Below are 13864 nucleotides of genomic sequence, written 5' to 3'. Positions count from 1 at the left end.
AACACAGAATTATCTTGATACCATAGGAGGCATTATGCAAAGAAAGGAAATCCTTGAAAAATAAAGGAGGCCCACTGGTTGAGTTTTAGTTTAAAGAAGATAAAGCTTTCAAGAATCTGTATGCCTCCCTTCTAGCTTTTGTTTGGCTCCATCATCTTAGGCTTTCAGCCACCCTTTCAGAAAAAGTTAAATATATTTTTCCCTGCCTTAAGAAAAACATTTGCTGATAGAAAATCCCTTAGCTTGGGGCTGGCTGGGGAAGGAAAACAAAACAGCAAAACAAAATGCTAAGATGGAGCTGGATCACTTTTGAGATCGAATTTTACATGATGTGGCCAAAGCAGTAGAGGACCGAACCAGCTGATTCCATCAGTCCCAAGCTCCCAAAACCTAGCTAGATCTAAACTTTCTATTTTATCTTATTATATTAATGGAAATAATTTTTCAGGCTACTCTCTGCATACATTATTGATCTAGTTAAACTGTTACGGCATCTATTAGACAGATACCTAGTTGATAGATGCTACAGCACCAAAAAAAAACCTCCTCACAGTATGAGTGAAAACAGCCAATACCCAGAAAACCACATCAGGCTTGCCAGTCTGTAAAACCCTACAGAAGCCAGTAAGCATCTTCATCTGCTTGTAACGTTTTGTGAACCTGGACTTGGCACAAACCTCCAAGGCAGAGAGCACCCTCTCAAGCAGTTTGTTTCTTTGTTACTGCCTCAGCACCTGACCTTTGGAAGAAGGAAAGGGATTTTTCTTCCACTGCGTCCAGTTATTCATATTTGGTTGTTCTGTTTATTTTGAACTCATTTTGTCAGATAAAATGAGACTGTCAAAAGTAACTCACAGAATACAAGCAAGCATGTATATGTGTATATGTATAGATATATATTTATGTGCATGTTATTACCTTTAAAACAGGCAGTGATTAATCTTTGCCCTTAAGGCAGTTAATTTTCTACCACTAGAGGAAAAAATGGAATTGCTGTTATCTGTGGGCAACTATTCATAAAGCGGTACAATCTACACTCATGTTTGATTCTGAATTTACAATCTTTAGATGACAGTCAAATTTCTAATTAAGCATGCCAATGAAAAAAATTCCTACCTGCAAATGCTAATGAAACAGTACTGATAATTAATCCCACAGAACTGCATTCGTATTTAAATAAAATGTAGTTGCTTAATCCTTTAAAAAGAAACCACTTCAAGGGAGTAGGTTGTTCAACAGTATAGTGAAAATGGCTTTTAATCCTATCCAACTGTGTTCAAAATCTTGTCCAAGTGTTTTTAAATACCATTTGAAATCACAGCTAGAAATGTGCATGCTAGTTGTATGCTCGATTATTATTATCCTCTTTTTAGGCTCAGGCTGATGACACAAATGTCCCTAATGCCTTCTGCCCTAATGATCCTGTGCTGAGTAAAGGATGTTGATCAATTACATTTAGAAAATGAGAGCTGTTTAATCTTCACCAAATTCAAATATGTCTTAAAAGTATATTTAGTTATCTATAGTACATTTTATATTTTAGCAGCTTTAGGTACAAACTGGCTTCAAAAGTACCCTTGGGGAATTGCCACATATAAAAACTGTGGTGCTGTGACCCCTATCGCCCCTCCCCTACCTCCACCACCTAGTCCTAGCATTTCTGTGCTCATATGACTGTCTTAACAAACAAGGCATTAGAACTGCATCCCTTCTATGCCCTTCCTTCCACTCCCTCTCCATGCTTAAAAAACCAACTCATTAGAATGACAGAACTAAAGAAGAAGAAAAACCCCAAACTTTGAATTCTGTGCAGCAGTTTTGAATAGGATCAATTTCTCCAGCATTGCAAAGCCAAATTTTCTCCACTGCCATTCTGAGTGACTAAATGTCAGTAACTTTTGTTCCAGCAGTTGGGCAGACAAACTTTAATGAGGAGAGTTCAACAGTTCTCATATCCACCACTCCACCCCTATTAAGGATAGAGGCAAATTCACTGCAAGTAGCAGGTATTAAATTGACATTAGGTTCTAAAAGTAGATGAAAAAGGTGGAGACAAAAGAATGAAAAACCATTGACAAACACACTGTGAAGCTCAATGGACAGAGAACTCTGAGGGGGCAAAAATTCTACAAGCATCTTTTATTTAACAGTTATGTCTTTTAAACGTCTTTAAATAACAAGTAAGACCATAATATTTTAGAAGATGATCCCCTGCAAATACTGTTACTTGGTTATAATCTTTCACTTACATACTTATGAAAAGTATTTTTTAAAAAATCCTTCCTATTTTGGTTTCGATTTGTTCTACACATTTGAAAGTGTCCAAGCTGATGAAAAATAATCTTTTCCATTCTGTACAAAATGATAATTTCAAAATTGTAATATATAATTACAATATAACATAATTATAATTTTGGAATGCAAAACTGAAATTATTAAATACAGGAAGAAAATTCTGCAAAAAAGATCAGTTTTATTTCTGTTTGGAATAAATATTTTCAACATTCCTATTTTACTTTACCTAAGAAAATTAAAATATTTAATTCTATCGTAGGTTGATGCTTAAACGAGGAGATACTTTTTTGTGGAACAGTGTATGGAAGATGTGAGATGAGTGTTTCTTGCGTCTATTTCCTTACATGGATCTGTCTATATTAATTCCCTGTATCTTGGTAAAACCTGACTTGCCATTACTAGTAACAGGCCACAGGCTTTGCTTTAAGCAAACAACAGAGGCCTCCGGACTGGGGCTGTCACATTCATGTTGCCTGGCGTTGACTTGGCTTGTGTGGAGAGCTTGGTTTCAGCGTGGGATCAGCTTGTTTAAGCCATAGGAGCAGCAGCCGAATGACCAGGTGGCTAGCATTTAATTTGTTTTGGTTTTGCTTAGCTTAGTATAATTTTATAGCATTATGTAATTTTTGTTAATGCTATTGACGTAGGTCAGAACGACAATTCAAACTCTCTCGAGATCAAATGCAATGGAACTAGAGTTAATCCTCAAATTTATTTCAAGAGTATTTGTTTTGCCTTAATTACAGAGACTACTGGTGTATCACATTCCTTTGGCCTGTTGGGCACACAATGTACAATGAACTAGTACCTTTTTTTTTTTTAGGTTTCATTTTTAAACAATGTAATGAATATGTAGACAGTTTGTTAAAAAAACATCACATAGAAGAATGAATCTTGCTCTAGAAATCACCTTCCAAGACACCCTTATAGTTTTAAATAGGGTCTTTTCCACTATTGTTTTGCAACAAAGAAACCTAAATAATTCCTAACTTTATGTAATCCAATGTTTCCATTATCATTCATATTAAGGCAACGTTTAACATACCGTATGGAAATGATCTTCATTATTTAAAAGTCCATTAAAAATATACAACAAAAATCTATCCTTATGTCTGGAGTTTTACAACTATGCAAAACAGTCCCTCAGAGGCACATCAAAGTCTTATTTGGAAGAACAACGTTATGTCTCCATTAATACACGGTTTCAGTGTTTGCAACCAGCATGTTAACGCTTTACACGTCTTTAATCTTCTTGGATTGCTACATATCCTACATGCTTCCATATATATTTCCACATCTATGCACATAATCAAGATCTACCCATACAACGTCTATCCATATAATCGTAGCTGTGCATGGGTATGTTTCTATAGATGCTATATAATTCTGTATGTTGTGGTAAGTCAGGGTTGTACCACAACTTTTAATAAAGAAATTAAGCTATTTCCTAGTGTTTTGCTGGTACAGATTAATTCATTTGTCTCACTGCCACAAGTCCTAACATCTCCCATTCTCTCTCTCTCCCCCCTTATTTTTCAGCTGTACTCTCTTTTCACTTGTTTTGCATGAGTTATGGTCTGACCCTTCACTTATTCAATTCAGGTCACCCAACTGGGAGAAAATAAGCAGGACTGGGGGTGGGATGTGGAGGGTGAATATTTTTCTGCTGATTTAGAAAGTGACTCAGAGGAGAGACCGTGTCAGGAAACTGCAAGAAAGGCAGTCAGATAATGTCAGGAAGCAGGATCAAGTTTTCTTTAGGAGCAGTAAGCCATTTGTTCAGCTAAGCAGTATCACAAAATCACACTTTCTGAAAGACTTTCAGGGAGCTAAAAATAGAATTCAATGGCCAAAACCAGGAAACATTCAGGCAGTCTTTCTTGATGATTAATTTCATGTTCATTCTTATTGCTTTCCATGCAGTCATTTTTTTCCCTAATATCCATTCATTACTTTTTAGTTTTAAACTCTGTAAGTAGTTTTGGATCTTTTTTCATTTGACGTCATCTAAAGTGGCTGAGAGTTGTCATTTGTCCAAAGATAAAGTACAGGAAGACTAAAGCAACAGACTGTAATGACTCAAAATGAAGATACGTTAATGGACTAGTCAATGCATAATCAAACTATAATTATAGGAAGAGCTGAGCACAAACTTGATCTGCTATGCCACCAGGTTGCTGAATGTGGAGCAACAGCCATTGAAACCAAAGTCAGACTTCAAGATTCAGTCTTAGATATGAGGTACAGAAGTGTGAAAATCATCAGTTCTGATCTGGATATAACAACATATATGGATGTATCTTACATTGCATGTAACATACCATATAAAAGCTCTTGACATCTTTCTTCTTTCTGCTACTCACTACAATGTTGACCCATACCCCGGTGGTTTGGTAAAGATGTTTGTATGTACTGTACCCATTTGTCCCCAGTCACCTTTGGCATTCAGAGAACAAATACCTGGCAAAACTACACCACAAATCTATCTCTCCCTCTGAGTCCTGTGAAGACAAAAAGCTCCTAATAGAAGTGGTACATTTGTTGTGGGGCTTGTCAGAAATGGTCTTATCAGCACTCATAAATACAGGGTGTGGGGAAGTGTTCTAGCTTTTTCGGTTTAATTAATTGTGTCTTGACCACACTACTTCCCACTTGTGCACAACACAGACTTATCAATGCATGTTGGCATTAAGAAAGATTATCTACGAATTCTCCATTACCAAAATCCCTCAGAAATCTGGACACTAATGGATCTCATTGATTTCTGCTACGAAGTTCTCTAGTATATCATGATTGTTAAATTGTACTCATTGTTTAAGTACAGCATCAGGATGTATCAAGATTTAAAAATAAAAAGATACCATTTTAGAAAAACAAAGCAAGAGAGAGAAAAGAAAACTGAAAGAAGAATAGGCTAATCTTTGTACTTACGAAAAGCTCTATAGAATTCTTCCAGAGCTAGGTGCTTGTCACTATTATAATCATCATATTTCAGCAAATCGAACAGAGAGCAGTCAGACAGATCCTTGCCAAGCTCATCCCGTTTTATTACCTGACAAGAAAATTATAACCATGAAATTACATTTGAGCTCTTAGAGTTCTCTGGTATAATTAATTGTTTCTAATAATCATTTAATAGATCATTTTAAGGTTGCTGTGGGGCAATGAACTGCAACTGTGTAAAGTCAGGGATTTCCAGTTACTTTGTAATTATTTATTGCAGTTTTAAAAGTTAATACCTTTAGGACAGACTCACTGAGATTACACAAAAGTTTTTAAAATATATAGAGAATACATATAATGGGGATAGACAGAAGCACTATAAAGACACTGTGAATGTTAAAGCCGATTTTACTTTACATGTATTGGAATGGCAATTAAGAAACATTCAAATATACTTGAGATAATAATTTCCCAAGTACACACGACGTAAAGTCTTTTTCCTCTCAGTCCAATTCCTAATCACAAAAACCAAATTCAGACATTTTCAAAAATAACTAAAATAAACTCCTATTACCCTACTAATTGTATCAACTTCTTACAGGCTTTTGACAAGCCTATTATCTTCCCAAAGACCTGTTATAAAAGTAGCTGACCTGAAAAGGCTCCTGTTTCTCAATGGAAGCACATACGCTTTGTAAATAGATCATAATTAATAGCTATTAGATTTTAACTCCAATGAACTTCTCCCAGAGAAATGTTCTTTAATTTGTGCACCATTTTGGTTTAAAGTACATATACGTTGCAGACATCTACCTCGATTCCATCCAAGGAATTTTTAAGATATTGATAACCACAAATATTCAGAATTCTCATTTTACATGGTGCACGTACTAAAAACACTATCACATAACTGAAAGAACCAAGCCTAATGCAACTCCTTGTTGTAATGTTGCACAGTTAAAAGTTTTGTACCAGGCACAGAAAAAATGAATATAACTATAGTTGTAAAATAACTAGTCTTCCTACCCTCTACCTGCCTCCCAAAATGACTGCAAAACCATTACGTTTGTATTATCACATGATAGCTTCTGAAAAACAGGGGATTACAGAGGCTTTTGTGTTTCAGTTGCTCTGCAAAGGAATCAGCAGCAATAGAAAGGAATGCATTCAGTTATTATTCATGTAAACAGAAATTTTCTAAACAAATAATAGAGAATAAAAGAAGCATTAGAGCAAAGAGAAAGGACACAAACATTTTATCCTACCAGAAGTAATCTATATACTAATATAAAAGCATTATAAAAGATAATAACCTTGTTAGTACATTAGAAAGTATGAAAACCATCCACAAAGAAAAATCACCACAAAAACAGCTTTAGCTATTATTAAAAATACATACTAAGCTACCTGAATATTACTGCTAGCTACTTCTCATACTTTAAAAGCCTGTTTATTAAGTTCACATTAAACTGAATTAAAAAAAAATGAAATTGCATAGATCTTACAGCTGATACATAAAGGACAAAAATGTAGCCTGGGAAAAATTAATAACTCTAAGCCCATTGTAGTTATACAAGTAGTACTAAAGTTATGATGGTGTGTATTGAAAACTTCACTCTAGAAGAAATCTCTGAGATTTCAAGGCCATGAAATGTGCTTAAAATTACAGCTAGTTCGTGAAAAAGGAACATTTAGGGTGAGAAGCATTGTTTCTTTGCTTGTTTTTTCATAAAAGGTGGTCTGAAATAGTTTAAAACACTTGTTCCCACTAGCTTAAATTCTACAAACAAGATTAAACTTTACACCTAAAGTGGTACATGAAAACCTTTGTTAAAGACCACCAACACCTGCCACTACAGTACCACATTTTTAATTGCATATTAGTGTTCTCAACTTCACTCCTTTGAGTTGAAATCTGTCTTATGATGCTTTTCATTTATAATTGGTCAATTTTATTTAAAATAAAAATAATAATAACTAAAAAAAAGACTAGCCAGAATGATTGAGATATTTCCAAGAATAATGCTATGGACAGGTATGATTTATTTTCCTGGCACTTATTTAATTTTCAGCTTCAGTAAACCCATAATTTTGATTACAGATATAAGATTCAATGTTTGTTTATATATAGACATATTTATGCTGGTGATATACTTTGGGGTTCTTTGGAAAATTCACTTAAGTTTTGATAAAACTGTCCAAAAACATCTGTGAGGACAGATTTTAGAAGGTACAGAAGTGATTTCATATCATGATTAATCTTAATTATCTGTGATTTGCTGCTAAAAGAGCTGTTTCAATTTTTACCCAATACAAATTCTCTTGTGCTGGATCTAGCCATCTCCTGACTCTGCAATGTGACCTGTGGATCAGATAAACTCTCTGATTGAAAGCAAAATTAATCTTTGTGGAGATTTTGGTTGTTGGTTTGTTTTTGTTTGTTGTTTTTTTTTTTTTTCTCTTGAAGGGGTGAGGGATTAATATTCTATTACAAGAGGTACAACTCAGAACAGGTATTAGGGTATAGGGATTTAGATTTTGAAAATTTACCTGGTTTTGTAGCAGCCTGCAGTTAGATCAGATCAACTGTGATATCAAATTACAACCTATATGAGGCTCTAGCAAAGCAAAGCTGACTATTTACCATTAGCCAACAGAGAAGTTTAGCAACTTATGTTAGCATCAAGTGTTTTAAAATTATCAGGATCAAACTGCCTGTTCACAAGAGTCCCTAACTCACCAGCTGATGAGACCTTTTTCTTGTTGACATTACCTACTAACAGTTCCTCACGTATCCGTGATATTCCATAAAGCGGGACATATAACAACACAGCACAAATATTCAAAGACGGCAAGAAAAATTGTCAGTATTGGTTCAAGAAATAAACAGTGGAATTCACAGGTGAAGAATGTGAATATTTTTTGTGTTTTTAAATGCTGTCATGACACGATATTTTAAATATATAAATAATACAGGAAACACAGCCTGTCAGACAACGCAATTTTTCATTTTCTTTTACTTATGTAAGGGATTTAATTTACAAAGGCAGCTTGCTAAACGTAATAGCTTCTTGTGGGTATTTTTAATTTCACACCCTACATCATTACAAGAGAAAAATAATACTATGCAGTATCGATAAGGCATATTCATTGCATGAATAATAATGTCAGTAAATGCAAAACCTGAAAAAATAGATGTCTGTCAGGAATCATCAATGGCTGAAACAAGCCAATGGGATTTTGAAAGTCTGGCTTTTTATCCCAATCCTTTTTGATAATTTAAAGTTAAATATAAAAAGAAAATTAGCAGATGATATATACTGTTGAGGTGAATAATAATGAGGAGAAGGAGAGGGCAGCATATGGAATGAAATGGATCACATGGATGTTTTCAGGAAAAGGATCTGTGTTTTCATAGAGACAAATGTAAGGTCATTCATCTAAAAATAAGAACCTAGACTATACCTTAATGAGAATAAATGGGCCCTGGAAAAGCATTTTATCTGAAAAAGAGGCAGGATTTGCTGTGGATAAGGAAGTCTCAAATTCCTGGATCACTCTGTAGCCTAACCAAGCAGCACGTTTTTTTGAAGTGTAACAGGGTAACTGGGGATAGAAAGACAACGGTGGGACTGATACTGAAACACAACATTCAGGTTTGACTTCAATATATTAAAATTTAATGTTGAGAAACTCAAAGGGAACTTTTCAAGTTAGAAAAGGATCCATAACAGTAATCGGAAGCCTGCTGAAGACATTTTACATTAAGAGAGCTGAGAAAAAAAAATCAATCTTTACAGGTTTGGGGGGTTTTGGTTTTGTTTTTTTTTTTTTTAAAGGGAGACTGAGAATTGATCATATCACATTCCACAGGTACTTTCACAGAGGAAAAAAATAAGTATGGATGCTTCAATTTGGCAAACAAAAGTCAACAGGACAGGAAAAATGAATAACAGCTCTGAAACCAAAAAAGAATAGCTACAGGAACAATTAACCTCAAATCCTGAGACTCTTCAGTTGTCCTTGATGTTTTCAAATCAAGGCTGCACACTTCCTTGTAGACTTTTTTTGCTTCAGCCAAAAGTAAGACATTATGTTTTTTTAATTAAAAGTATAGGACAAATACAATAAAATTCCATGTCTATCATACACCAGTTAGATTAGATGATGGTCCATTACAGGTGATCTAACCATGTGCCTTAAGTTTTAAATTCTATTAATCTCTGTCCAAGGAGAAAAGTAGTGTAAAATTCAAGGAAACTGATTCTTGAGCCAATTCTTTAAACCCAGCCTGTCTACTCCTTGGTTAAACTAAACAGACAGTACTTAGTTAGGGAGGCAGGATAGAAACAGGCAAAATTTTTAGTGAGTCAAATGCCAGAAACAAAATTTTTACTATAAAGGTTAAAGCCTGAATAAGATGATCTGCACAATTTTATGATTGTGCCATGAAAGTCGTACATGGGATTATTTGATTTCGGACTTCTGAGTTGAAAATTCACACCAGAGAACATTCACAAATATTTACGCTCACAGATTTTATTTTACATTTCCATAAAGACAGTGATGTATTTACTTTCCATATCATGAACAGGTAAAATGTAAGACATACAGCAAAACTGCTGGTCTGTTTATGGTTCATTGTGAAACCTCATAAATACTGAAAACTTAGAAACTTATTTAAATTTTGAAAGTAAATATGGCTTTTCAAAACTATGAACCTTATCCTTGCAAATTGAATGTTCTTTGAAACATGGAGGAGGGATTTGTATTATTTGGAAAATATTGTCTTTTTTAAAGTTATAGCACACAATAATTTATTTCCCATAAAACAGCATGCTGTTAGCTAAGTTCAAAACCTCCTAGGAATTTAGTCAGTAGTATTCCAAATTTTAGGAGACTAGGAAAGGTAATCTGATTAAAAAAGACAAACTGCATGTCAGAACAGATTGTTTCATTCATTTCAATTTCTGACAGCCACAATGAAAAGTCTGCAGATATTATGAAACTAGATCACAAATAACAAAACATTTCCTTTATTAGTCCACCTTACCAAAAATTTTGTCAGTCAGTGGTTTTTTGCTTGCCTGTGATTGATGGTTTCTATGCACCTCCCCAAAGAAAAGGCTACAGAAATACAACTACGAACAACAACTTCCTTTACAGTGAATATCGTGGTTCAGTTAATGTGTGTTCATCTTTCCTAAAAGCAAGTATCTCATCACAGCAGTATCACTCAGTGCTTGATCTACAGTACATCAAACACCAAACACTGTGGAAACTGTGCTCCAAACTAATTCTGACTACACGAGGGGGTTCAATTACCTTGTTTCACCATCTTCCACAGCAGTTTAACTTTGTGGAAATGAAAAGAAATTATCATTTATGAAGTTAAATTAATAATAAAGGTTGGTAAATTGTTCCTTGCTTTAACTTCCCTTAACCCAGTTAAATCAGTATTCTTCTTACAGTTTACCAGCATGTTCTGTAGGGCAGCAACACCATCGTTTGTTTGGTGTCCGTAGTAGAGTGTTACCTTCAGGAATCTGAGGTACAGTGAGTAAAGATATGGGACTTCTGAATCACAGAACGGGTCATGACACAGAGATCCCTGAACAAACAGAGATCTGAACTGGGAAACCCACACAGAGTGGCATGCAAAGGCATAGACTCAATTTCAGTTAATGGTATTATCTCAATGCTGTCCCATACTGAGTTACACTGCCCAGATATGAGGCTTCTCTCTGCAAACTGCTCCAATGAGAGTCACGCTTCCCTGCCTTTCCACTTCCACACTTAGCAGGGAGAAGACCAAGTCTGCCTCAGAAGATGTAAACGCGTCCTTAGATGTCTGCAAGTATAATGCTGAAGTTGTAGATGTCTAGCCCACAGTACAGGAGCAGAATAGGTATTAGGACCACACAGACGGCATGGGTAAAATTCTGCACCTCAGAATTAGACTCAGAACTACCAGCACCCTGAGCTTGTGGCTTTGGAGCTAACCAACAGAAAACAATGTTGACATGAGCGCAAAGAAAATCCTGCACCATTATACTTTGTGTCCACTTTCAGTTAACACCAGCCCTTGGACCCGCCCAGGAAACGAATCTGCGTCCAGCTTCCTTCACAGCTTGTTGCTGTGTTTCAAAGGACACTGTTTCACGGCACAGAATTTAAGAATAGTTGAGCCAGAGAGAAGTAACTGAAGAAGCATAACTACTTGGCCTAACCTCGAGGTCATTGGCTAGAGAAAGGGATATCCTAGGTAACCCCAGATTCAGAAACTGTTTCTTCTATATTTTGCACTAGCCAATCACTAGACTGTGCCCACACAATCCGGTGTCTAAGGTCCTCTGTTTAAAAACATTTCTTCTCAGACTTTAGGCATGGACCTTGTTCCTAGCCAGAAACTGAAAATTCATTCTGCAAGATCATCTAGCAGTTAGATTTTGCAATTCTTACACACCTCTGGGGATCCTAAATGCTCCATTTGGACTGCAGAAAAGATTTCAAGCTGTCTACCCAGGTATAGGAAATATTCACATGTTGTAAATATATACACAAGGGTATTACTCCAATATCTAGATATAGGGTAGAATAAATCTCATTTTAAAAGCTATTCATACCCCTTTTTTTTTTCCTTACATGCCATTCCAGTAGCTAAATAACTAAATTCCAATCCAGCAGAGTAACTGAATTATCCATTACACAAGAAAATAATGGGAAGTGCTTCTACTTGATAAAAGCCAAGGCAGCAAACACGGATCAAGATGTTAGGGTTTAGTACTATGATCACAGTGTTTGCAAGCTATATCTCACTACTAATCGCTAAAAAGTTCTATTTTCTTTTCCCCCAATTTTAAAGTTTCATATAGGATTCTTATTTTTATTTTGAATCTAGAATTGAATATAGTGCATGTTCAGTTTTTCTTAGATTAGTGATAGTAAAAATAGATACTACAACCTAAATAATAAGGTATCCCGAATCAATAGGCAGAAAATAAACAGAACTGTAGCTTAACAGGCAAAATATCCTTCTGCCTATGCCACGTGTAGGAAACATCAAGGTTGATTAAAAATTCAAAAAGAGGGAGAGCCTTATTATCCCTGCTCTCAGTTCAAAGTCCTCCAAATAACACATAGTAATACCACTGATAACATGCGAAATCAAAAGTCATAAAGGTAAAAATTTGAAGGCCAAGGCTCCATAAAGTATTTTGATCAGAGTTTGAGAAACCAATGCTGACAGAAAAGATGCAACTTACATTAGTTGTAGCTGTGTAAACAAGTGCCACGAAGTATCTGCTGGCATAAAGTGCAACAGTATTATCATTAATACAGAAACAAAACCAGAAGTTAATTTTTTTGTTTGTCTTTCAGATCTCAGTGGCGCAACATAGGGAATACAGTTTAGGAATCTTAATCTTTGAAGGAAAAGATGGAGCCATAATTCAGGCCACGTTGTTGCAAAAAAAAAAAAAAAAAAAAAAAAAAAAGAAAGAAAAAAAGGACACACATCTGTTCTCAATTCACAAACAACCAAGTTTGTCAGCAAATATAATAACTGACTGAAACAAACCCGAGAAAAAAGAACTTGAAGAACAAACAAGAAGAAACTAATTAAAATGTTATCCTACCTATACATTTAGCAGCAATCAATGCTGTATTAAAGAAACCAGTTAGATGTATAATTCCTTCAGATTACATTTTTTTAAGATAATATATAGTAACCAAGCCATTTATAGATACAGCTGTACTCATCTACAGAGAGTGTATTCTTCTAAGGTATGGCATATTCCTGAGATTTACAGATATATACACATACCTACCTATAGCCATAAAGACAATAGTACTTAATGTCCTACTTAAAATTTGTTTCGTTTTTAGTACATTTTACATTAGAACTTTTGAATTGATGCTTTATGTAAAGGTGCTATATATACATACACACACCCACACCCCAACCTTGTGCATTTACCTACAAACACACATGGATATGTAACACTATTCAAAGGTTCATTATACTTTATGAGAAATCTGTATTTCTGATGTCACCTGTAATTGAAGCATATTAAATTGATATGTGAAAATGGCATATTCAATCTTATAGTAGTTCCCATAGCTTCCACTTAGCATTCCTTGAAACAATGATGAACTTAGTACGGTTTCCTGAGAGTGAGCGGTTCATTTGGCTGTTTCTTAATTGTTTTTGTTTGGTCTCACTAACTGGAATTAAACAACACAGAAAATATTAAAATTAAATGCAGAAGTAAGGATGGGTTTTTATAAAAATGCAACATATTTTCATTTGTCCTGTGTTAACCTGGTAAATAACAGAAAGATACACAGGTATTTGAAATTACAGATATTAGTTCATAAATAAGGATGCTAAATTCTTTCTTTGACTCTAGAAAATAGATCACTAAAGAGTGGGAAAGGGAGAGGCAAATTTATTACTATTATATATTCAGCTTGCTTTCAGACTATGTCACTTCCCTTTTCTATGAAATTTTGCTTTCTTAGCTCACTAGTATAAGAAATAAAGAGAAGGAAAGCAGCTCTAAGTCTAATCAAGTATAGATTATTTCACTTTCACACACAGAAGGAACTTGAATTTCACTGTTGA

General features: G+C 34.9%; 1 protein-coding gene across 2 annotated transcripts in view; it reads right to left on the bottom strand.

Annotated features, from left to right (window-relative positions):
- The window catches only part of FSTL5 (follistatin like 5), a 326873-nt gene that overhangs the window by 137019 nt on the left and 175990 nt on the right, over positions 1-13864 (bottom strand). For both annotated transcript variants that reach the window (XM_087737586.1, XM_087737587.1), the window contains exon 6: positions 5227-5347. In XM_087737586.1, coding sequence (XP_087593712.1) covers positions 5227-5347 — 121 coding nt within the window. The remainder of the gene's footprint in view (positions 1-5226; positions 5348-13864) is intronic.

This window comes from Nipponia nippon, unplaced genomic scaffold (genome assembly GCF_047370975.1).
Source record: "Nipponia nippon isolate SJK-2023a ecotype South Korea unplaced genomic scaffold, ASM4737097v1 scaffold_6, whole genome shotgun sequence".
Classification (NCBI taxonomy): Eukaryota; Metazoa; Chordata; class Aves; order Pelecaniformes; family Threskiornithidae; genus Nipponia; species Nipponia nippon.
This window is presented reverse-complemented; position numbering and strand designations above follow the sequence as displayed.